The sequence below is a fragment of the Meriones unguiculatus genome, chromosome 5 (assembly GCF_030254825.1).
Source record: "Meriones unguiculatus strain TT.TT164.6M chromosome 5, Bangor_MerUng_6.1, whole genome shotgun sequence".
NCBI classification, from domain to species: Eukaryota; Metazoa; Chordata; class Mammalia; order Rodentia; family Muridae; genus Meriones; species Meriones unguiculatus.
This window is the reverse complement of record NC_083353.1, coordinates 115,948,584-115,974,306: the sequence shown is the minus strand read 5'-3', so window position 1 is coordinate 115,974,306 and position 25,723 is coordinate 115,948,584. Positions and strand designations below refer to the sequence as shown.

Here is a 25,723-nt window from a genome sequence, read left to right as displayed (position 1 = left end):
ATCGTGAACAACCTTGACAGTGTCGGCCTGTTAACGTCTGTACAGAATCGCTATTCGACTAATACGTCCCTCTTTCAATACGGTCTTACTATATAGCTGCTCATACAGGACCAGGCTGGACTCAAATACAGTGATCTACCTGTCTCTGCTCAAGTGCTGGGATTATGCTAGGCGTGTGTAGCCACCACCAAGCCAAACCTCTTAATCTGGTACCTTCAATATGGAGGAGGAGGAGGAGGAGGAGGAGGAGGAGGAGGAGGAGGAGGAGGAGGAGGAGGAGGAGGAGGAGGAGGAGGAGGAGGAGGAGGAGGAAGAGGAGAAGGGTTGGGCATAGCAGTACACACCCATAATTCCAGCACAGAGAAGGCACAGAAAAGAAGGTTGCTGGTAGTTCAGGGCCAGGCTGGACTACCTGAATGACAAAGTCTGCTTTTAAAAGACGTAAGTAAGAAAATGAAAAAAGAAGACACAGAAGAGGATCAAGTGTCTACAAACTATATATCTGATGATAAAAGTGCATCCAGAGTTTAAACATTTACAAAGACATGTGCATAAACAGACATAACTTTCACAGCTCTATAATAAGAAAATATAAAAAAGAGACACAGATATAAAATTATCACATTAAAAACTGTTCAACATATTAGCCATCAGGGAAACACACAGTGAACTTGGAATGAGAGGTCACAGTAATGCCCATCAGAATGGCTCAATGCACTAAAAGTGCTGAAAAAGGCTGCAGCACAGCTGCCACTCAGAGAGGTCGGCAGGGGATGGTGAGAGGACAGCGTGCTGAATATAAAGAGAAAATGGCATGTCTTGACTCTGGTGACAGCTTTATGAAGGTCACAATTCCTTAATCTCTGCTCCATTAAAACAGGTGAAGAAACTCTAGCCAGGGGCCCCTAACAATGGTGCCCAATGTCATCAGGAAGCAGCCAGAGAGAATGACCACTTACCCAATACCCACTGACCGAATAGTAAAACAAAAAAGTGGGAACAAAGACACTCTGGCCAGCCTGAGTGCGGCAAACATGGTTCTGGCAGGCCTTGCCCTTCTCCCCTCTGTCTTCATAAAAACCGTTAGATTATATTCCTGAAGTTAGCCACCAAGGTCTATTCCCTTATTTGGCCACTTTCTCCTCCTGAGGCTGACTACTAAGATCCAGTTACCAAAGTATTGAAGTCTAGCAATTAAAAGCACCCTCTGCCTCACCTAATTCATCTTAATGTAGAGTTTCTTCTTTTAGCTTTATAAACTGCCATTTCTGCCATGTCTGTCTCCTCTCCATGCAGAGGCAGTCCTTTGTCCCTCTGGGACAAATACCCCTTCCCACTCTCCCTTGTTCCTTTCCCCTTCTCCCTCATCCTCTGTCTCCTCCTGTTGTCTCTTATTCCCTGACCTTTGTCCCTCTGGGGCAAATAAACTTTTGTGTTGAAAACTTGGTCTTTGGGGTCTGGAGCTAACAGCACCCCTTCAACAGGAGGACTTTACTTGATGTCATTTATCTCTCAATAAACCTAGTTTTCCAGGAGTCAAAAACAGAATTTCTACTGCTTGAGGAAGTACCTAGCAAAGACAGTAATAGTAAAAGCATTTTCCCCAAGGTAAAACTGCTTCAGAAGCAGCAGCCACAGCCCAGAATTTACACAGTGAGTCAACCGAGACACGGAGCCAGAAAGCACAGCAGCAAAGGGTTGAGTGGCTTTTGTAGCAAGTACTTTTCAGCTTCCTTAAATCCATGGCTTTTAAATACCTTTGCCTACAACATATGGCATGTGTTCTACATGCGGGCACTCAGGTAACAGAAAGCTCAACACATGGCATGCTCTGACCCCTGAACCCAACGTTTAAAGTACCTATGCTGTCCCTACAAGTCAGGAGCAGTTTGGGAAGACAGTGAAGCAAATGAAAGGCCATCATTTGCAGGGAAGAGGTAATAAAATTGCCATGGGAAGGTTTTGCCACCTATTTTCTTGTGTATGGAGGTGTGCATGCAAAGCTGTGCACGTGTGTGGAGCTCGGAGTACAAACTCAGATCTTCACTTTACCACCTGAGCTGAACAGTGCTCTTTACCAGCCTGACTGAACAGTGCTCCGTCTGCTCATCCATTCACCCCAATACTTACCGAACATTTCATGTTTGCAACTGTCTGGAGTGCTCGGCAAGTAGCTGTCAGGGTGTACAAAGCAAACAAGTGCCTCCCGCCCCCCCCCCCCCAAACACACACACAAAGGAAGGAAGGAAGGAAGGAAGGAAGGAAGGAAGGAAGGAAGGAAGGAAGGAAGGAAGGGCAAACAACTTTATCCTTGAGGTAAGAGTAGTGGGAGACTGACGTTCCATTAAGACAGTGCTCATCCAAAGGAGACATGTGATAGCATACTCTGGAAATAGGTTCACTGTACTTAGAGAACTTTTATCTTTCTGCTTAGTGGTATCTGGCACTCATCCAGTCATGGCAAGTATAATTAAAAATGCCTTAGGATGCTGAGGCTGGAAGATTTCCCTGAATTCAAGGCCGACCTAGGTTAAATGCCAAGTTTGAGGTCAGCAGACTATATAATGAGACTCTGTCTCAAAAAATAATAAGTATAAAATCTTGTATTTTCTTTGCCAAACATATACAACCAACGAGGCTCAATTTTAGAACAGATATTAATAGTGATGGATATACACTTAAGAACAGCCGGGGATCAGTACCTGAGAGAACTGTTGTTGGGGTTTTTGAGGTCCTGGTGAAGTTTTATCACCCATTCCTGATACTCTTGCTTCTGGATGGCTGTAGACTGTTTCAGCTCATTTGACCACTTATTCTCTAGGTCCTAAATAGAGAGTGTGACAATTGTTTAATTTTTCACAAAACCCCCCACACATAATAATATTATCTAAAGGTATTATATTTCATTTCACTTACTTGCTGAGATTCAAAATGCTGGGCAGCCAGTGAATTTACATCTTGATCTGTAAGTGATTTCCCCAATTCCTGCATCACTTTTTCCATTTCAATACCTTGTCTAAAACACAAATTAAGAAATAAGATATACTCATCAAACATTTAGGGTATACAGCCACTTTAGTCCTTTGAATAAAATGAAAACATAATTTTTGTTTTATGACAGATAACATATCTAAGAATTAAAACTCTAACATATTTAAAATACTGAGTCCTTGAAAATGAGTCTGTGAATACTAATGGTTATGTCTTCCAGTATCACCACGTATCATATGCAACCAAATCATGATTCTGAGCTTAAAGCATAATTGACAAGAGTCAAAATCCAAGTGAACTTTCAGGGACTATAATAGTGCCAATCCCTTCTCATTTGTAGAGTTCCTCAAAGAAAATACTCTATAACCCCAGCCTAAGCAGATTTTCCATGAAGTACGTGTGAACTGACATGAGCTCAGTGCTGAAAGCTAGTCTACACTATATCCAGAAACTGCCAATTAGGTTTGAAAAGACAAACTGTTAAGCCACACAATTACTTTTAAGGAGGAACAGAAAATACAACCTGATAATGATGTAGCTTAGCAACTGTCTTCATTTACCTAAAGAAACAACGTACTGAACTGGTTTCCCTACAGGAGAAGCTGATCAATGGTGTTAGAAGCGCGGACAGCAGTTATTTAGGGTGAAAGCAAGCATAAGGGAAGCTTCTGTATTGCTAGAAACGACCCATTTCTTGATTGGGTGGCTACAAGGGTCGGCTTGCTGTAAGAGCTTTAACAGGGCTGTACTTCTACAAGTTATTGTCTGTTCTGACTGCATTAATGGATCAGTTTATTCAAATCTCAAGTTTAAAAGTATCCTTTCATACAAACACATGCAAAATTTGTTCAGTCGGATGCCTAGTACTTACAGAAAAGCTAAGAGTGGTGGTGCACATCTGTACCTCTAGTGTGAGGGAGGCAGAGACAGGAAGATCCCTGGAAGCCCATTGGCCAGACGGTCTGGCCAAACAGATAAGCTCCAAGTTTAGTGAGGGACCCTGTCTCCAAAAACACGGTGGACAGAGACTGGCAGTTGTTTTGTTTTGTTTTTGTTTTTTTTTTACTTATTCTGAAAAGTATATCCAAGAAAGCACTGTTTGCATGCTGTCGTAGGACGACTATACAGAAAGAATTCAACTCTTATTAAAATTTTCTTGGTAAGATTCTAGGGTTATTTTTATTTCCTTCCTAATGTGGGAAGCCTACAAGATAACTGGAAGTCACCGTGGCCTAGACAAAGGCAATCCAGAAGTTCAGAGTAGGGGCAGAGCAAGGAGGAAGGCTCATAGTTTTGAAGTCACATCCACTGTATTAAAATTCTAGCTTGGCCTTGGATAAATTACTGGATTTATGTAAGCTAAGGTTTTCTCACCTGCAAAATGAACATACTAATTGTAGAACTTAGGTAAAGATCAAAGAAGATAGCTCGTTTGAAGCACTTTTCAGTGTTTAATTTTATAAATGTGCCAACAGCCTGTCCTACAGGTTATCATATTTCACAATGTAACATTTAATTTATAACACAAGACATGAGTATTACCTCTCTCGTAATTTTTTCAGCTCCACATCTCTTTCACCAATCAGTTCTGAGATGCTAACAAAGTAATTATGTTCCAGATTTAGGAGAGTTTCAGAGGCCGGGGAATGGATTAGGTCATGGTACACATCTGCAAAATCTTCGTCCCAGTTAGGCTCCTCTGGCCTTGCATGCTCTAAGGTAGTCTGTGAAAGGACACACACATCCAGCCATGACAGAACATCTCATTTCACACAGTACTGGAGAAGTATGGATATTATAACTGTGCTTTTGCACATCAGACAGGGACACAGAGACCTCCATTTACACCCATGCGCATGTTATCATAGAATTGTCTGAATATAAAAAAAGAACACGGAGAGGTGCGACCTAAGTTGTTATTGTGAGTTGCCTAGGAAAAGAAATGAGGTACTCCTACAGAGGAAGGGATGGGAGTGCCCGCAAGAGTAAAAAGTCAGTATGCCATGACCCCATTTCCAGACACAATGCATATGTGTGCCTGTACAGAGGGATGAACCAGAAAGCTAACAGTATCCATATCAGCATGACGGAACTTCTCACAACCACTAACTTGAGTTGCTAACTTGAGTTGTATTTGAATGTATTTTATGATTAACGTCTTAATTGTGATTACTATGGTAATGATGAAACACTAGGACCAAAGCAACTCATGGAGGAAAGGGTTCATTTGTTCATTTCACTCAGAGTTCCAGTTCATTATCAAAAGAACTCAAACAGCGCAGGAACCTGGAGGCAGGAACTGATGCAGAGGCCATGAAGGCCTGCTGCCTACTGGCTTGCTCCTCATGGCTTGCTCAGCCTGCTTCCTTATGGAACCCAGGACCACCAGCCCAGGGATGGCATCACTCACAATGGGCTGGGCCCTCACCCAGTAATCACTAATTAAGAAAATGCCCTAAAGGCTAGCCAACAAAAAAAATCTTATGAAAACAATTTCTTCCTTCCTTCCTTTTCTTCCCTCCCTCCCTTCCTTCATTTCTTCCTCTTCCTTCCTTCTCTTCCTTCCTTCTCTTTCTTTCTTTCTCTCTTTCTTTCTTTCTTTCTTTCTCTCTCTTTCTTTCTCTCTTTCCCTCCCTCCCTTCCTTCATTTCTTCCTCTTCCTTCCTTCTCTTTCTTTCTTTCTTTCTTTCTTTCTTTTTCTTTCTTTCTTTCTTTCTTTCTTTCTTTCCCTCCCTCCCTCCCTTCCTTCCTCTCTCCCTTCCATCCTTCCCTTTCTTTCTTTTTTAAAATGGTTTCTTTGAGACAGGGTTTCTCTGTGTAATACTGCTCTGGCTGTCCTGGACTCACTTTGTAGACCAGTCTGGCCTTGAACTCACAGATATCTGCTTGCCTCTGCCTCCCTAGTGTTTGGATTAAAAGCGTGTACCACCTCACCCAGCTGAAGGTATTTTCTTAATTGAAGTTCCCTCCTCTCAGATGATGTCATTAGCTTGTGTCAAATTGACATAGAATTATCCAGCATCGGGGCTGGAGAGATGGCTCAGAGGTTAAGAACACTAGCTGTTCTTCACAACTATCTATAATGAGATCTGGTGTGCAGACACACATGCAGGCAGAATGTGGTATAATTAATAAATAAATTAAAAAAACTATCCAGCACAATAAATACAATTTATATGTAGTAATCTATAACCAGAAAAAAAACTGTATTGTTACAAATGTATTCTAAATAGATTCATAGGTTAGTAAATATAATAATAATATGTGTGGCATCTTGGACTTCTAGAAACTAGGCATACTAGTTGCACAACCCTACAATGAAATAATGACACTATACAACAACAATGAAGAGAAAACAGAAGTAGCCAGAGCTGAAAGTGAACTTTGATCACTGACTGAGGCTGTCTGACAGATTCAAGACATCAGCTCAATCGGTCCTTCAGGTAAAGAGTAACGATTCCTTGATGTAAACACATTCCAAGGAATATGCAGGATAAAGTAGCGTCATGTTTCTAGAAGTACTATTCCAGACATGTTTCATTAAAAAATAAAAGTAAAAATTGGTCTTGAGCCCAAGAAATAGTTCATTGGGACCTATGTGGTGGAAGGAAAGATATGGTTTCCTTAAATTGTCCTCTGACTTCCACAAGCACTTGGTGGCATGAGCAACACACATGTGCATACACACACACACCACATACACACACAAGCACATGAGCACACCAAATAAAAATGTAATAGAAGATCTTTGTCTTAGGAGCTCATATTGATATAGAAGAGAAACACAAAAGCAAGAGCATATGCTGCATATTACTGGTTTGCAAAATAAATAAATAAATAAATAAATAAATAAATGGAATCTGCACTTTGTTTCATGTAACTTCAACAATTAAAACATTTTCATAAAGTCTGGAAGATCCTGAAGCACACAGTCTGACCTCTGTCTTACCTCAGCATACGCTTTGGCCCATGTACTTGCCAGCTGGTGCAGATCTATTTCACCAGATTTAACAGCCTCCAAGCAAGCTTCTGCATCTCTGTCATGGTCTCTGAGGGATTCTTCTTCTATAAACCGGCTCAGAGCTTCTTTTAAGTCTGTAAGAGGGACAAAGGATGCTCTTTTCAGCAAGATGTACACACAGCAGGGAAGCATCCCAATGTGAAGTCTGATTTTACCTCTAAGCCATATGACCCACAAGGTAGAAGGAGAGAGCTGAGTCTCCTGAAAGTTGCTTTCTGGCTGTCACATGTGTGTCTCAGTATGCATATGTACACACACAGAGGGGCATATAAACGAAATGAATAAATACAGAATCTTTAAAAATTTTAAGAAGTAGAATTCATATTTCTAACAAGTTCCCAGTGATCTGTTTGTCTGGAAAGGGACAACGTATTAAGAACTACCGATGAGGTAAGTACTTGCCCTTTCTGTGTCCTGATTCCTGATTTATACAATATGACAGTGCTAGAATGCTTCTATTTTCCCTTATAACCTGTTTATAGTTGGTGGCATGAACCTGGGAGAACGGGGCCTAAAAAGAAAGTGGACTAAAGTCACATGCAATAGCCAACTTTATTCAGAGCAACAGACAATTTATGCTCTGAGGGTTAGGAAGAGTCACCTAAATATATAATCTCAAGGACAAGCCACATATGGCAAAAAGATACTTTACCATAGAGGCACATGAATAACAGCAGCTGGAGTGCACTCACTCCTATCCATCTACCCCTGGGAGGAACACAAAACCACACTCCAAGAACAATTTCATATTTGAAAAAACTGAGGTCACAGTTGGAGTTTTCTCACAAGATCTCAGAAATCTCCTCACACAGCTTCATTCATAGTCCCTGTTCCAACAATAATCCAAGTCCCCTCAGTTTGTGAAAACGAACGTGGCCCTTTCAAAATAACTTAAAGCAGATGACTATGAACGAAGTCAGGCAAAGGTAAAGTGCTCCTTCTGTTCCCTGACACCTCAAAAACCAATGAGCAAATGAAAAGAGAGAATAATTTAGTGCCGACTCTCCACCATGTAGGGGATGCTGAGACCCCTGGTGAATCCAGCATCCAAACTCAGAGCTTAAGTGCTGCAGCTAATTTATTATTATGCCATTTAATGCAGATGCTAAGTTACTTTATAAACAACTATAGTATAAACAAAAGTTTCAAAACTTCTGGGGAACAGTTTTTCTTCTTGGAAGCTTAATTAATGTTTCTCACTTCTATTGCTCTTGGGGTTGATATTCTAGACAGGGCTACAGGGTTTCTTAAATCTTTTATAGTCACAGATCCTTTCACTACAGAAAGTTTAACATGACTCAGAGACAAAGGTTCCTGGGTTTTGTTGTTGTTTTTGTTTTGTTTGCCAACTTGACACAAGTCAGTCAGTCATCTAAGAAAGGACCTCTGAGCCAGGAGGCTTTGGGCAGCACTCACTGAGCGTGCACAGCAGCCTGGCAGCATGAGCAGTACAAAGTGCATGTTCTGCCTGAACCCTGCACCTACCATGTCACTGACTTTGAATTAATTTTTGGTCACTCGTGCTGAAAACCTTTTCCTGTTGCCATAAGTTTACATGATCCTAACCTTGAGTTGTGCAATCCCATGGGTCACATCCCAAGTTCAAGAACCTGCGTCCTACCAAGAAATTTCTAATGACAGAGACTAGAGAAAACCACAAGAAAATCAGTCCTCACCGTTCTCTATGAAGCAGGGCAAATTGTGCAGCAGCATCAGACGGCCATGCAAGTGGCTGGCATTCTCGTCCACAGGAAACTTGAGGGGCACTCTCAGCTCTAAGCGCTCATTTCCTACCTTGAATTTGTATACAAACTCTCTTTCCTTGTTGCAGAGTCTGTCTCGGTTTTTCTTCATATTCTTCAGCAGGATTTCTGTAGAATGAACAAAAAAGCCACGAGTCAGATGACCACTGAACACCTCTAAAGCACAGCCTGTTACAGAGACTGTACCCATGCCATTCTTAATGAACTGCTCCAACCTTTATTCTGCTTCCATTTTATTTGAGACAGGGTCTCGCTGTGTAGCCAAGGATGGCTTAGGACTCACTGTATAGTCAGGCTGACCTCAACACTTGATCTTCCTGCCTCAGCACACCTCATCCCCAAGGGATGGGATTATGCGTCCGCACCACCACAGCCAGCCTTCTCTAGTTTGTTCCACTTATTCCTGCACATTAATCTTTGTGACAAAAGTCAAGTGCTTCTTCCTTTCTTTTTTAAACTGAAGCTATTTTAAAGGGAAACAATGTGCTGAGAAAGTACTTTTATTCTTAGACAGGAATAAAAATTACTTAATACAACGGAAGGCACAGAGATGAGGGCAAGAGGAAACTTAGGAAGAGATGGGGGAGGGATACAAGCATAGAGCTTATGGGACTTGTAAAGCAGCCAAACACAACAGAGAGCCAGTGGTAGCCTGAAGATGTCGGGCATTGTGGTCATGAGATGGGATTAGAAAACAATACGAGGACATAAGAATGATCTCCAAGTAGCATATATAGAACGGAACATATAGGATGCTGGCCACGAGGCAAACTGGACACTATTCAGAGAAAAGAAAATGTAATAAAGGGACTAGGAATCTACTTCCCTTAAAGATCTATTCATCAGCCTCCTAACTGGACTTCCCATTGCTAGGACCTAAATCATAGTGATCTTTCTTTTTAGTTAAAAAAATATATATTCTCATATACATATATATGAATCTGTATTGTTCGTGTATATATATTTATATATACATATGAAGCCCCAAAACAATACAGATTTTTGTCATCATTCTTGGTTATCCACAAAAACTAGATGATAAACTCTATTGCTAAAGACACTGCACAGCTCAGTTGATGATTAAAAAAAAAAAAAAATCAAGCAGCAACTCCGCTGGAAGTTTCCTCTCTGTTGGCAGCTTTTCTAGTCCTGGAAGATACCTTGCAGGCTGCTGTGGTAGAAATGTCAGGAGCGGTCTAACCCAGCTGTGGACTCCGTGAACCGTAGTAAGCTTCAGGTAAGGCGTACCCTCCTGTGCACTAGCGTACTGTTATGAGGGTACCAAATTTGCTCTGATTATCTCTTCCTGGTGCTGTAATCCTGGTTAAATACCCAAGGCAAGGAAGATCATAGGCCCCAAGAGGAACCTAAATACTGCTGTTCAGTTAAATTGACAGTGTTAAACCATCTCCTAAATACATATGTTTATACCCACAAACAAGTGCTACTCTCAGCTCAATCAGAGAAGTGTCTCTTTCCAGTAATGGATCCAGTGATGGATGACATTTATACTATCCCTTTGAAGGCTTAAAGAACACTGCAGAAGCGGGAGTGGAAAAAAATACAGGAACCAGATAGGGAGGACGACAAAATGCCATCTTCTGGACAAGACACTGCCATTGCAGCCATAAACTCACTCCAGTTTCAGAAGTCGGCACTGGGTCTGCATAAGAATGGGCCCATCAACAGCGGAGGGCGCAGAGGAGAGATTCATGGTTCATGCCTCACTAATGAACAGTTTTCTGTGGAGAGACTCTATTCACTGCTCCCCCACCAGGCTCCAAATAGTAGCTGCAGCTCACACAGCTGGTCTGGTTAAGTCAATGCATCACAAAACCGAAAGTCATGAATATCTGGAAAGGGGACTGGTAGGGATGCGGGGATTGGAGAACTTCGTAGGGACCGGAGGGGGATATGAGAAGCTGAGGGAGAGAGTAGTAAGAATTATTATGACCAGGCATGGTGGCGCACGCCTTTAATTCCAGCACTCAGAGAGGCAGAGGCAGGCGGATCGCTGAGCCTTCGAGGCCAGCCTGGTCCACAAAGCGAGTCCAGGACAGCCAAGGGTACATCGAGAAACTGTCTCGGAAAACAAACAAACAAACAAACAAACACCCCCCAAACTCCATGATATGCATGTAACAAAACAAGATCAATAAACACACATCTTCATGTTATTCTTTTGCTCGTGGGGCCTATTGCTTTCCAAATAAAATTCATCCTAACCCAGTTTACATCTCCGGATTCTTCTCTGGGTGTGCCCACCCCACTGCCGCACCAACATGCGAACCTACAAACTCAGCTGTCCACAAAACTGTCAATGCCAAGCTGCACTCCCGCACTTTAGATAGGCCCCATGAGGCCTGCTCCGGTTCTTTAACCTGTACCAGGTGCCCTCACTGGGAACTCCACACTGACAGGGCTTCCTCGTGGTGGGCTCGAGCTCACCTCTTTCCTCAGAAGCCAAGGCACCCTTGGCGCTGTCAACGCAGACCCAACCCGGTATGTCAGGTGACTGCTTGCTTGTTTATTTATTTATTTTTACAGTTTTATTCGCTTTGGCAGATTCGTTACCATCTGTTTCTTTTCCCTCAACCCCCAAGGAAATATCAAATCCAAGAGCCTCTTTATACCGCTCATCTTTAAGTGAGTCGCTCTAAGAGCTGGAGGCGTGTTACTACTTTTATATTGTATTTTAGAATCGCTGCAAAAAAAAAAAATAATAATAATAATCATCTGCCTGGTGACGAAAGTGCATAAACAAAACAAACACTGGGTCCGGGCGGACAGGATCCGGAATGGCGTGCCCAGGGCCAAGGTGTGTGAGCGCAGGCTCGCAGGTCTCAGCACGCAGGCGCAGCCTTAGGCCGGCGAGCCATGATTGGTGGTCTGGAGTATCGGGGCGTGGAGGGAGACGTCTGGTTTTGGGCGGGAATTGAAACCGCCAGAGCTGCTCTCCATCTGCAGGACGGTGCAGCTGTAAGCTGTGGAGGGGCACCATGGTGCGCCCTACCAGGTGAGTAGTTGGTGACAGGGCAGGGAGGCCGCTGGAGGCCGCTGTCCTACATGATGGAAAGAGGGGTCGGGCTCTGGTGCTCTTTGCCGGTCTCCGGTGAGGGACGCCCGCTGCTCAGAGCGGCCGGCGTAGCAGCCTGCTTTCCGCCTCGGCCCGCCTTTGCAGCTGCTGCCCGCTGACCCACTCTACTCCAGAGGGACCTGGCAGGTTAGCATTTGAACCTCGCTTTACGTTACAGGGAGCGACCACGTATGTGGCCATCATGTGTTCAGCACTGCAGCTCTCCCCCACCCCCACCCCCCATGCCGAAAACTCAGACGTCCTTAGTTTATGGTCCCCAAGCCCAAGCAGAAAGGCTCATTTAACTGAACCACCCGGCAAGCTCAAACTCTGACCCGTCGTGTGACTCCAGTTCCCCTCTGCGTTCTATTACACGGTTGGAATCTATTCTCCGTGATGACAGCTGGGATGCTAGGCCATCCACCCATTTAGTAGAATTACTGAATATAGCTGAGGCTATGGCTTCATTGGTGGAGTGATTGCCCGGCATAGGAGAGACCCCGGGTTCAATCCCCAGTTCTGCAAAATCAAACAAAAACAAACATACGGAATTCAGTTAGTCCTGTACTGTACTAAGAGGTGGAGGTTACACTCCAGTGGAAGATGTTTGGGGGTGGGGGGTGGGGGATAAACACCACAATGTAACATAGTAGGAAGGAGAAAAGCCTTACTTTAAATTGAGTGGGAGGGTTAGCGAAGCAAAATATAAGGGCCCCCTCAGTAGATGAAACAGAAGCCAAGGCCCCAAGCTTCACCATGAGAGACGGATTGAAGGTGTGGCAGTAGCAAGCATGGGGCTAGAGTTGTTGGGGATTATGTCAGATAAATAGTTGGATGGCAGTGGTTAGGCCTTTGTTGGCCTTAGGTGTTTGTATTTTATTATTGACCAGAGGCGAATCACTAGGTTTTGTAGAGGTGGATAGGAGTTACTTTCATTTTACTTTATAAAGGCCACTGGCTGTTGGTGGTTCCCTTAGTGGGAATTATAGTGGACAGAGTGGAAGCAGGAAAGAAAAAAAAAGTTGAAGATTATCATTTGTGAGATCTGGCACAAAGTGTGAGTGTGCAGATGGAGCGGGTGAGTTTAGGTGCTTCCAGCAGGTGGCTGTGAGGTGAGGAAACGAGAGAGTCAGGGTTGACCATATCTGTGGACTGAGCCCCGTAATGGGTGATCTTTGTGTCAACTAAGATGGGGAAGTTTGAGATAATGAGGCATAGAAGGCAGGACTGGTTTTCTGTTGCTTACGTGGTAAAGTTGGAAGGGAGTAGGCATGCAGCTAGTGAAAAGTAATGCTGTTATGGGATAGCAGTAGTCAAAGACCTGAATCCTCAGGGGACGGGGAGGTCATGACTGTGGTTTCCGTTTTGTTGTTTTGTGTTTTTTTGTTTTGTTTTTTTTTTTATAAATTGTTCTTTTGTGTGGATGACAGGAGTGAGAATGATAGTACACATACCATGTCTTGAATCAGTGGATAACTTTGGAGTCATTTCTCTCCTTCCACCTTTTCATGGATTCCAAGAGTGAAAGTTAGGCTATCAGGGTTGCACAGCAATTAACTTTCCCCACCAAGTCTCACTGGCCCATTACTATAGTAAAACAGAAGCACTTGTTTTCACCTTTCTGTCATCTACACTGCAGTGGTGATAGGGCCATTGGCACCTAAACACAAATGGAGGCAGTGATGTCAAACTGTGGTGGCAGTAGCCCCTGTCATTTCTACTGCCACCTACTCAGATTTATTTATTTTAAACAGAAGCATTTATGGGGTGGCTCAATATTTAAAAGAGTTTATGCTGCTCTTCCAGCGGACCCACCTTCGGTTCCCAAATACTTCAGACAATTCACAACTCTTCCATCTCCAGGGAACCCAGTGCCCTCTTCTGGCCCTCACAGATATCATACTCATATGCATTTACCCACAAGCACACGTATACATGTAATTAAAACTTTAAAAGGACTTTTAAAAAAGTAATAGTTTTCTGCATATCTCACCCTACTGAGTTTTTAAAGTACAATAGGTAAATTGTGTTCAATGAATCAGTAAGAATGACTATGTGAGTTATAGCTACCTGAGTTAACCTATGTTTTGGTAGGCTTTTGGTTTTATTTACTAATTTTCAATCCCAGAATTTCTAATGCTGCTTTCATGTTTTATGTAGCTGTCAAATTCTTAGACTCTTAAGAGTGGGAGAGTAACATTCCCTTTTAATGTTTGTTATCTCAAGGAAACACGCTTGCAAGTCTGAATTATGTGCTGAGCAAGTCTCTTTACTCCATTTTTTTTTTTTTTTTTTTTTTTTTTTTTGCTTGAAAGAACAGGCACCTGATAAATGAGCTTGTTTGCATGGGGGCATAGTAGATGACAGAAGGGAAAACTGGACAGCTTTATATTTCTTTCCTAGAGGAAAGAAATTAACCTTTTCACATTGAGTATTCTTTTTCTCTGCCTACTTTAGTTCCTACAAAGATGGTAAGGACAAACAGTGTTCAACCCACTAAAAAGCATTATTTGTTACTGTAGAGAGATTCCTTTTAAAGATTTATTTTTAGGGTGGAGTGTGTGTGTGTGTGTGTGTGTGTGTGTTTGTATAGATATACTCATGTGAGTTCAGTTTCTGAGGAAGAAGCCAGAGGGTGTTTAATTCTGAAGCTGGAGTGACATGTGGTTGTGGACTGCCTGGCATGGGTGCTAGGAAACAGATCCAGGTCCTCTGAAGGAGCAGGGCACACTCTTTAACCACTGAGCCATGGCTCCGGCTCTGAGAGATTTTTCTTTTTAATGGTTAAATTGAAGAGGTCTTTATAATGTAAGCCAAGCCTGAGCACACAGGAGTTTATAAATCCTCAGTAGCTACTAAACAGACCACAAATTTTAACTGACAATGATTTGTATTCTTAATTTGGAGGACTTCGAGAATTATTTGTAATCTCCTCACTTTGGGGTTTCCGCTAATGATTTATATTCTCTTCACTTTCGGGGTTTCCTGAATCAATTTCTTTTTCACATTATGTCTATTAGGTATGGTTTTGGCTTTTCAAATACTGCCAAGTTCTTGTTAAGTGTAAATATTGTTTTGGATTGAAGTGCTTTTAAGAGATTCCAAACACATGTTCTCCTTTCTTCAAGACTGTTAATAATTTTAAATAAAAATTAATATATTAATGAAAAAATTTTTGTTTTAATTATAGAAATAAAAAAATAGTCAATTACTCACAGTTTGAGGAGTCTGGTAGCGACTCTGATGGTAAGTAGAGCTCTTTACTTTGCCTTAACATATTGAGAAATTTATTTCCTCAAAGTTCACTATATATGAGTTAGATATAGAAAAATTAAACTCTGAAAGCCTAAGTTTTAAGCTTTGTTGTATTGATTATATGTTGGTCTTTGTTGTTAGAACTTTGATCAGAGTTTGAGAAACATTTCATTAGATTACAATGCATTTGTAGTAGGATTTTTTTCCCTGTGTGTGTGTGTGTGTGTGTGTGTGTGTGTGTGTGTGTGTTTGCGGGTGATGAGGCAGGGGACTGACCATGCTGTGTAAGTCCTCTGCCACTGAGCTATAGTTTCATCTCAGAAGTACATTTTATATTTCCTTCCCAGACCACCATAGTTTCCTTTAAATCAAATACTTTAATGATTTCTTGATTCAGAGAAATCTCTTTTGCACTCAGTATATCTACAACTTGAGAAAAAATAGTATAGCAGATAACTTCTAGCTTCTTATTACTGTCAAAGGTGTGTGAGCAGGTTCTTAGAGACTGCCAGTTGTGTTCATGATACTGGGTGGTTAGAATGTGCAGAAAGTTGTTAGTATCCCAGGAAGTGCCACGGGAGTCTTGAGGATTTATAGGACAGAAAAACCTGAAAAAAAACAACAGTGCCATAGGTGGTGCTTCCTGTTTTCCTAGGCTTGATTTTTACTGGAAACCCCTTCACAGACATCCTGGGCTGCACTGTGAAGTTTAGTTAAAAATCATTTCCTCCCACTTAGTAAGGTAAAATTGTACTGTCCTAATTTACCCTTGTAAGTTTTCAGCGGATTGGTTTTGATCGATTAATATTCTAAAAAACAGGCTACCATTTATCTTGAAATGGGTGAGTGAAACTAGAGACAGATTGCCTTGATTGAGTTTCATGATATAGTAATTAAACTTGATTATATATAAAACGTGGATATACTTTAATGAATTTTAGCTGCCAAGAAAATAATTTTATTTTTTTTAATTTATACAAAAATAGATGATTTTATTTCTGCAACCATGCCTATAAACAAAAAATCCAAAACAGTGCCAAAGGACTTAAAGCAAGACAAACCAAAACCTAACTTGAAGAATCTCCAAAAGGAAGACATCTTACCAACAAAACCCCCTAAAAAAAGGTGAGAGGTAAGACCCAGAAAACATGTGGCATCAGATTTGTTCATTTAAGGATACAAGGCTTCAAAATCTCAGTTTAAATGGGGGATTTGATGTGGTGGATGCTATTTGAAGCACAGGGGAGTGCTGTTAAGTGCTTTCCGACTTTCTGCCCTGAGAAAAAATTTCACAAACATAAAAGCAAAAACCTGTTTAAATAGTAATGTTACTATGTCTTACCTGTACCTATGTCTTCTGCTTCAGATCTCACAAAGCTACTTTGTTAAAAGTCAGGGCAAATATAAGGGCAGCTTTAAAAGGCTTTACGCCATTTTTTCCCCTGTAGAGAAAAGGTATTTTCTCTCTATCCTGCTGTGATTTGTCCAACAAAGAGAAGGCCCCACAGTATATAGAATAATCCTGACTTCTCATCAGTTGGTACCAAGAGGGAGAAGGCAATCCCAAGAACCCAAAAATTGTAGTTCAGAAAGAATGGGCAGGGGATGGTTAATGTTTTACTGCCTTGAATTCCTCTGTGAAAAGCTAATCAGCACTGAGAAACATAGCATGTTATGTTTCTATTTTTAAATGTCATGGGTGCGGTTTTAAATATAAGATAAGCATAACCCATAAGTGGAAAACAATATTTGCAGAAACAGCTTAAGTAAATTGCATTCAAAGTACATAAAGAATACTTTAGCTCTACAGTGAAAGTCTGACGGTCTAATTTCAGTGTACAAAATATTTGAATAAGTATTTCTCCAAAGGTACAGAAGTAATTAGCAAACACATAAAAAGATGCATAGCATCATTAGCTCTCAGGGAAACATGCTGTGATAATTATTCTCACCTACTAGGTGATGTTAATAGGTGGTAATGAAACTGGCAAAACCGGAACCATCAGACATTGATAGTGAGATTGTAAAATGGTGCAGGTATCCAAGAAAACAGATTAGCAGTTTTCATGTTAAACATGGGACTGTTCTGTGGGTGGCTTCAGTAATACCCAAGGAAACTGAAAATATGTCCACTTCATGTCAATGTTTATAGCAGTGTTGATAGTATTAATAGGAAAGCAACTGGATATCTGTCAACCAACGATTGGTTAAAAATGTGTCCTCTTTCATGGACTATTACTCACAAAAAGTGAACTACAGATACATGCTGTAATGTGAATGAGCCTGCAAAAAAGTCGTGCTTTCTACACCAGACAGAAAAACACGTTACCTAATATTCCTTTTGTATGAAATGTCTGGACTAAAGTAATGCACGCAGACAGAAAATGAACTACTGGTTGTTTGGGACTAAGAGGAGAGTGATGATGTCCCAGTTAAGTGTTTCAGCTGCCATGACAAAACGCCATGGCCAAAAGCAGCATGGGGATGCGAGGGTTTCAGCTTGTAGTTATTCAACACAGTCCATCACTAGAAAGTTAGGATAAGAACCTGGAGCCGATGCAGAGGCCATGGAGGAGTGCTGCTTATTGGCTTGCTCTTTGTGAGTTGCTCAGCTTGCTTTCTTGTAGTACCCAGGATTACCAGCCCAGGGATGACGCCTCCCACAATGAGCTGGCCTCCCACTTCAATGAAGAAAATGTACCACAGGCTTACTCAGAGGTCAATCTGTTAGAGGCAGATTTTTCTTAATTTTCTCAATTAAGGTTCCGTCTCCCAAGATGACTCTAACGTGTCAAGTTGACATAAAACCAGCCAGCACAGGGTAACCAGGAATAACTGCTGATAACTATGGCTAGTCAAATAAATTTCTAAAATTAGATAGCAGTGATCCTCTACTGTGAAGATACTAGAGGCTGCTGAATTATCTACTTTAAAAGGATAGGTTTTATGGGCTATGGATGTAGCTTAGGTGGTAGAGTACTTGCTTTCTGTGCAAGAATTCTTGGGTTTTATTCAGTCACAGAAGTTCAAGGTTATCCTTTGCTGCATGCGTAGTGAGTTTTGGGAGCAATTTAGGTACATGATGCCCCATCTCAAGGAAGAAGAGGAGGAAATTATTTTATAATTCATTGAATTATATCTTAATAAAATTTAAAATTTTTTGATAGTTTTATACATATAATTATTGAGACCATATTTATTCCCACCAGTAAAACTTAGTTAAAAAGTAATTCTTCAAGGTACATTTCAGTTTTCTTCCCTTTTGTTATTTTTCTTCATCTTTGCTTACGTTTTCCTGTTATAATCGTCACAACTATTGGTCAATGTGAGCAGGAAGGCATTGCAATCTACCTCTTTTGGGGTAATTGTTGCTATTATTTCCCCACCTTCCTAATTCACATTGAAAACTCCTTGAGAATACTTTTATTATTCCAATCAGGAATGGTGTCTTTACATAGTATGTAGTGAAATCTTTGTTGAAATCTAGAGTGGGAGGGACAGAGGTGAAAATACATTTATTGTGAGAGTTATATCTGCCACAGCAACAAATAAGATCAAGAGATCTCTGGGCGGGAGGGAGTCTGTCTTAGGTTAAAGCAGAGCTTCATGGGCAGAGCTGCTGGTGAAGAGAAAGGACAGTTACAGGAGCAGTAGCCAGCAGAGGTGCAGGCTACTCCTGCCACACTACACTGTATCCAACATGGCTTTGCTGCAGTTAGGAGTCTCAGTCGGCCAAGGTTGCTTTAGGAACATGTTTGGAAGGTAAATGCTCTTATGTACAAATACGGGGAAATCTGAAACTTTGCTCTTTAGAGTTAGTGGTGTTAGTGCTCAAATTGTTATTAAAACCCCATTTTTATTCATGAATCTGTTTTAGGGTGGCTTTAGATGACAAGGTCTTCCAGCGAGGCCTAGAAGTTGCTCTGGCTTTATCCGTGAAGGAACTTCCAACACTCAGCAACGAAGTGAAGAAGTCTCAAGAGAAAAGTAACTCTATTTCCTGTGTTGTGTGTTTGTCTTTAAAAGCTTCTTAATATATTTCTAATCATTTTTAAGGTAGGCCTTCACAGAAGAAAGAATGCAGTTTGATGGTAGAGGGCACTCCTGAATTTAATTCATTTAGCTGTGCCAGTGTCATCTTGTTTTTTAGACCCTGACTGATTAGGATGCATCTGAAGTTCTTCCCTTACTTCCTGTGTTAGGCACTGACATACAAGGTGATAGGAAAACAGAAATAACGGAGAAATCTCGTGTTTCTAACTGCAGTGTAGCCAGTGATGATTTAGGTAAGTTTTGGTATTAACAACAGTTCTTTTCATTCGCAGTGCTATTCTCCTAACTTGTTCAAGTTTCTACACCCGTAGCTAGAACAAAGTCTTCCCATGTCCCAAGGTTCTCACTATCTCCTAGCCCTTCTTTATGGTTTAGTCTTGTTCTCTCACTGCAGACCTACTTTGTTCCCTACGGGACAGTCATGACTTCTCAGGCCCTCCCTTCCACAGTAGGTGACCACTTAAGAAAGGGCTTCATCTGTCCAGGACCGTCTGGAAAGTTCTTTGGCAACAGCTCGTTAGGATCTCAGACTTACCCTTAAAACCAGAGTCTGTTCCTGGGAGACTGACAGACTTGGTCCCAGCATGGCTCGGGTAGTGTCATTGCCAGCAGAGAAAGGCAACAGCGGTCATAGAGTCTTTCCCAGAGCTCTCACTGATGTTCATGTCTCCAGATTTGGATAAGATCACGGAGGAGGGGGATGCCGGCGGTGTTGGAGGAGAGAGAAAAGCAACATCAGACGCTGAGGCTCGGAGGAGGGGGGTGCTTTCGGAAGGCAGCGATGGCAGCAGTGCGAATGACACTGAGCCAGACACTGCAACTGGTGAGTCAGCCTGCTTCAGGGTAATTCTGTGGGAATTCAGTAAAAACTTCTTGGAGACCAGGATGTATGCAAAGCATCGTGTTGAGCTTTTGAAGGTCGTAAACTTGAGAACTCGTAGAACAGTTAAACGGAACTTGGCCATAGAGAGAGAAACCGTGTCTAGGGGTAACCTTTAAGCCATGGCTGGCCAAGCAAACAGCATTAGAAAAACCAAAGGGATGAAGTCACAATTCTGACTTTCTGAAGGAAATGCCTGAACAGTGGGAAAGACTAATACTGCAGGACCCAGGCACTGACCTGGCTTTGGGGAAAACAAAGCCTAAAGAGGCAGGCTGGGCTACCACTACCTGTGGACCAACTCTTGACCTGTTCTAACAGGTTTCAGCTTTTTCTATAACTAGTAGAATCATATGAAATATTTTGAATTGCAAGTGGTATTAAATTATTATCAGTTGTTTTCAGACTTAATAGAGATTAGGGCAAAGGAAAATTATGGCAACCTTGATAACATTGTAATGTGTCAAGAATTTAAAAGACTAAGTGTGTACATTAATACCAATCAGATACAGTGTTTTAGATTTTAACATGCTTCCAGCAAATAACGGACCTGTTTATCACTTACTGGACAAATATTTGATGCTTATGTACACTATAGTCTAGGTACTAGGGAGATACTAACGAGTGAAACAATTCAAGTGCTAATGAGGGGTCTCAGACAGTAAACAGATGCATAGTATGTTTTAGAGTGATGGCATGCACACCGAAGGGCCTCGGGCAGCTCAGTGGTAGCATGCTTGTCTGGCAAGTGTGGATTCCAGGGTCTGAGCTCTAGGAAAGTAAAGCACCACAAAGAAGAAAGAAGTATGGGTAGGCCTTCACTGTCTATAAAAGGCTGGTGGGAATGAGGGGAGAGGTGCTATTTCAGGTTAGCAGAGGCTGGCATTTGAGGTCAGAAACCATGCTTCTGTAGAGGCAAGAGCATGCTTAGTGACTGAGGCATTGCAGATGAGGCAACAGAAGTCTCACTTTCTAGAACCAAGACGGAATTTGTCATTTTGTTTTACTTGGAGATTCAGAAAGTGATTCTGAGTTTGATGATAATGAAGAAAGTGATGAGGACTGTGCTGTGAGAAAAAGTAAAGTGAAAAAAACAAAGAAGAAAGTAATGCAGAAAAAACCTGCGGTGGAAAAGAAAGAAAAAAACCCAAAGCCCAAATGTGAGGCATCAGGTAAGCCTGCTCCCAGTCTTGTCATTTGATAGAGTCAGGGTTGTTATTTCTGGATCTTCACCTTTGTCTTCTGTAATATTTTGGCAGTGTTCATTTCTAGTTAAAAGGAATTCTGGGTAGGGAGAGAAGCTGAGAATGCTGAGCCTGGTGGCCACAAGAACACTAAGTATGGACTCCTGTTAGCATGTAGCCATCCCTGCAAACACCCCGCACCTGCATCTTACCATCAGAACACTGATGTTCAGAACATCTCAGTATATGCTGGAATCTGTACTCATCAGGGGGGCCCACAGCTTAATCCCAGGTAGAGGCTGGACCATGCTGTCTGCATGTTTAAACAGTGAGGCCTGTGTGAGTTTGCATCCTTGCTTTCCTCCATGGCCTAGTCTCTGTTTTGTGGACCCATTTGCAACATGCTTAGTGTCAGTTTTACACTGAGAATTTGTGACAACTTGGACATGGATGCTCAAAAGTTAGACTATTTTGAGCCTATATTTTATAAGGTTATTACAAAGTACAGCTTTTAGTAACAAAATTTATTAATTTATAACAATTTTTTTGTCTTAGTTTCTGAATCCTCCTGCTTCAGCCTTCTAGCACATGTCAGTATGACCCAGTAAGAAGTTTTTAACATGGAGGTCACTCCTGAGAAAACTTATATTTGTAAACAGGCAGACTCCTTTACATGGCCTGTATGTGGGTACATGACAGAACCCCAATTATACTCCTCACCTTCTCACCCTTCGTATTCCTTCCCATTCCTACTAAACCAGTAAAGGAACTTGTGCTCTGGCTTTTCATGCTCTACTGTCTATGCCAGAAAACTTCCCTCCACTCACCTTTCCCCTCGGCCATGATTTGGGTCAGCCCATAATCATCTTCCTCTACGCCTCCTAAACACACATGAGGTTCTAAGGTCCTTTCCTACTGTGCATTGCTAGAATCTCAGCACATGGCAGTAGATACAGCTCTTCACTTTGCTGTCCTCGCACTGACGTGCAGTGTAGGACAGTAAGTTTCTTGAGAGCAGGATGCTCACGCCTGTGTTCTTGATAACCCTGGGGACTATTCCTGACACACGCAGAAGGGGCACTATTTGTAAAATGCTCTAAAGGTGGTTTCTGATCTGGGCTCCAACAACAGCTGTCAAACTACAGGCAGATTACTTAACCTCTCTGTTCTCTTAGCTGATAGTGGGGCAGTGATCCTGAGGTGGGAGTTGTCATAAAGGGTGAAATTCATGTCTTGAACACTGCCTGGCACAGAAATGCTCATTCACAGCCGTGGTCCTTAGGCTTGCTGTAAGTTCTGTGTGTCTTTTGTGACCACCTCACTTTGTAGCCTGGGCCGGCTTTGAATTTGAGACCTTCCTCCCTTAGCCTGTGGAGTGCTGGATTTCAGGCAGGTACGACCTCACCTGAGCAGTACATGTTGTTTTCAAATTTGTAATCTTTGCCTTTTGAAGTTTTCGGAATGCATGAGACATCATCATTTCAGACTTGGAAGTTATCTTCCCGTATGACAGTTGTTTTTTGTTTTCCAAAAACGTGACATCAGCAGACCCAGCTCCAGCTTCCAGCAAGTCAATATCTCCATCTTTGCCCCAGGCTGTTGGTCTTTCTTCAGAGGCCACTAGGAAACCAGCAAACATGTGCAGCCCTTCATCTGAAGGCAGGAGACCCAAGTGGGTCCCACCAGGTATGATAACTTGCTCTCAAGGCCACGAGCTTAGAAAGCTGCTGTTGGTAGCTCTTTCCTACAGGAGTTATGTGTGAGCAGTTCTCGTGTTATTTCACATTCTTCCAGATTATTGTTTTTAGTGCTTCACTTTATTGTCTTTACCATTTCCTTATTGGGCATCAAGGTTATGTATGATTTGCTTTCATTGCTATAAATAAAACTGCTGTAAATGGAGACATTCTTATTTCAAAAATCCTTGGACACATTCCTGACTATCACAGAGTCAAGGAACATTAATTTTTTTTTTTTTTTTACTCGCAGCAGAGTTTAGCCTCAAGACCTGCCGACCTCCACAGTTTCACAGATTCCTCAGGCCTAGGCACACTTGAGCCTTGGCAGCCTTGTCCTTGACTTTAACATGCTTTGTTTTGCTCCACAACCGGAAAAGTTGAAGACTTAAAAACTGTTGAAGTTGGGGTTTCAGATTACAGTGCTCAGCCTGCCCTGCACTTGTCCTGAGTGTCAGTGTGGGTTTTTCTTCTGATCTGGTACAGTGTTGATGGGCTCTGCAGAGCCGGGCAATACCTAACCTCTTGTCCGCCTTTGTGTTCTCTTGCAGCCGCCTCCGGGATTAGAAGCTCCAGCAGCAGTGCACTGGCAGGAGCCCCCACCAAGTCCCCAAGCCACAGCCTACGCCTGGGCCTCTCCCGACTAGCACCAGTTAAGCATTTGCACCCAAGTGCCGCAAGCAGCCAAGTGCGGTAGCAGGAAAGGACCGTCAGGACCCTCAGCCCTGTAAGCAGGTTGTCGTATTCAGCACGTGGAGGACCTTTAACAGGTCACATGAAGGACCTCGGCCTGTTTTGTGATTCCAGCCTCATCAAAGCCCCTCTGTCCTTTAGCAAAGGGCTCTCGGGAGCCCTTGTGCCACTCCTGAAGAACGTGTTGTGTTTTCTTACATTCTAAAAGTCGTCCCTGGGGGCTCTGCAGCATGTCTGTAGTTATGTATGACTCCCGGCTCTGTCTGGCAAGGGTTGGGCAGCCTGGGCTCCTTCAGGAGGCATTGCTGAAATTTTCCCCATCACTGTGTTTCTTTAGGTTTACTATAAGCTTGCTGTCTCTCTGTAGGCCATTTTAGTGAGAATTCTGCTCTTGTACATATTAAAATGATTACTGCAATATGGGAAGAGCTGGTTCTTGTACAGCAGATAGAATTTAATAACAGTTTTTGGACTTTTCATTGTTAAAACTTTTAATAACAGTGAAAAGATTTAAAAATGTGTTCTTTGATACCATGTATCCACCTGTGTCTGTAGATTAGGAAAAGAAGTCTTCTGTGGTCAGCATAAGCAAGGAGAAGCGGTGTCTTCATCACTTTACATGAAGCCAGAGTGTGACAGACTGCCTGTCAGCTCGTCACCCTGTCATATTAGCTAATTCAGCTTTTCAAGAAGCTTAGATATTGTCAATAAAAGTAATTCTTTTTATGTTGAGAATATAAACCTATTTTTGATCACTATTTAATAAAAAAAATTAGTTTATCATAAAATGTAATGCCTCGCATTTGAAACATCTGTTACCATGAGAAGTAGTTTTGAATTATGATTAAAGTGAGCATTTGCACATTGCTTTTGTACATTTTCTTCTGTATATATGCATACACTATCAATCTCTACCTTACCTGCTCCACCATCCATCCTATGTGACTTTAGTTCTCAGTTTTGAGACAAGGCTTTCTCTGTAGCCCACATGTCCTTGAACTCAAGATCCTCCTGCCATAGACTCCCTCATGTGTACCTCCACACCCTCCTAGTTAACTTGTGTGCTTTGAGCAATAACCATTGTTAACTGATACTAAATAGTCACTGTAGGGACGTGCTTTTTCTTGTGAGCCACACTATCAGTATCTTTCTATTTTAAAGTTCCCTCAGAGGCTGGAGAGACAGCTCAGTCCGTGCCTAAGAGCACTTGCTGCTTTTGCAGAGGACTCTGGCTTGACTTTCAGCACCCACACCCAGTGGCCTAAAACTGCCTATAACGCCAGCTTCATCAGCTCTAACACCCTCTTCAGGACTGCGTGGGCACCTGCATTCCAGTGGTACATACACACACAAACATACGTACATACATACATACATACACACATACATACTCAGATACACACTAAATAAAAATTTTCCCCAAAGGAAGTTTAAACTGGCCTGGCTACAAGCATTAATAACCACCAGCTGCCAACCGTGGTCTTACCTTTTCTTTGTCCAGTCTTACCCACCCCAATCATCACACCCTGAAAACAGTTGACTCCTTTGGCTCACGAGGCAAGCACCTCCCTGCCCACTGCAGCTTTTTCATCTTCTGTTATGTTACCCGCTTGCCACAGTATCACGTCTGCTTTAGTCTACATCTTGCTTGTCAGACAGGACCTGTTGCTTTATCCATTGATGATCTGCTCAGTCTCTAGATGAGTGGTTCTCAGCTCCTCTAACGCTGTGATCCTTCAGGGCAGTTCTTCGTGTTGTGGTGACCCCTAACCATAAAGTTATTTGTATTACTTCACAACTGTAATTTTGCTGCTGTAATGAATTGTAACGTAAGTATCCGCTTTCCGATGGTCTTCGGAGGCCTCATTGAAAGGGTTGTTTGACCCCACAGGGGTTGCGACCTATGGATTCAGGAGCACCGCTCTACCTCTCTCCAAGCCCTGTGGCCTGCCTGCCGTTTTTTCCCCTCCCATTAATTTGTTTTACTTTTTAAATAAGCTTACAGAGTGATAAGTTTCCATAGGTGGGTTTTGTTCATATTTTGTTGCAGTTGCTCTTTTCTCCTTTTTTT

At 42.1% G+C, this 25,723-nt stretch overlaps 2 protein-coding genes across 4 annotated transcripts in view; one reads left to right on the top strand and one right to left on the bottom strand.

The window, feature by feature from the left end:
• Positions 1-11,318, bottom strand: part of C5H12orf4 (chromosome 5 C12orf4 homolog) — a 33,050-nt gene extending 21,732 nt beyond the window's left edge. The window contains exons 1-6 of the mRNA XM_021631737.2: positions 11,224-11,318; positions 8,689-8,883; positions 6,941-7,086; positions 4,534-4,715; positions 2,917-3,016; positions 2,703-2,824 (exon numbers count right to left, since the gene is read on the bottom strand). Coding sequence (XP_021487412.1) covers positions 2,703-2,824; positions 2,917-3,016; positions 4,534-4,715; positions 6,941-7,086; positions 8,689-8,866 — 728 coding nt within the window. The 5' untranslated portion in view covers positions 8,867-8,883; positions 11,224-11,318. The remainder of the gene's footprint in view (positions 1-2,702; positions 2,825-2,916; positions 3,017-4,533; positions 4,716-6,940; positions 7,087-8,688; positions 8,884-11,223) is intronic.
• A 271-nt stretch (positions 11,319-11,589) lies between these two features.
• On the top strand, positions 11,590-24,516 carry Rad51ap1 (RAD51 associated protein 1). 3 transcript variants are annotated; one of them, XM_021631743.2, is made up of 9 exons: positions 11,590-11,791; positions 15,042-15,097; positions 16,093-16,231; positions 18,984-19,093; positions 19,309-19,392; positions 19,833-19,982; positions 21,059-21,211; positions 22,769-22,909; positions 23,511-24,516. In XM_021631743.2, exons 1-9 carry the CDS (start codon positions 11,775-11,777, stop codon positions 23,654-23,656), a joined length of 996 nt encoding a protein of 331 aa, XP_021487418.1. In that variant the 5' UTR covers positions 11,590-11,774; the 3' UTR covers positions 23,657-24,516. The 3 variants fall into 3 exon arrangements, with proteins under 3 accessions (XP_021487418.1, XP_021487416.1, XP_021487417.1); XM_021631741.2 differs by having other exon boundaries at positions 11,592-11,791; positions 21,053-21,211; XM_021631742.2 differs by having other exon boundaries at positions 11,594-11,791; positions 21,053-21,211; positions 22,772-22,909.
• The last annotated feature ends 1,207 nt before the right edge of the window (positions 24,517-25,723 follow it).

Excerpts from the sequence above, each read along its gene's own strand:
- Rad51ap1 (XM_021631741.2), top strand. Across the intron at positions 19,094-19,308 it reads GAAGAAGTCTCAAGAGAAAA|GCACTGACATACAAGGTGAT; the intron begins GTAACTCTATTT and ends TTCCTGTGTTAG. Across the intron at positions 22,910-23,510 it reads ACCCAAGTGGGTCCCACCAG|CCGCCTCCGGGATTAGAAGC; the intron begins GTATGATAACTT and ends GTTCTCTTGCAG.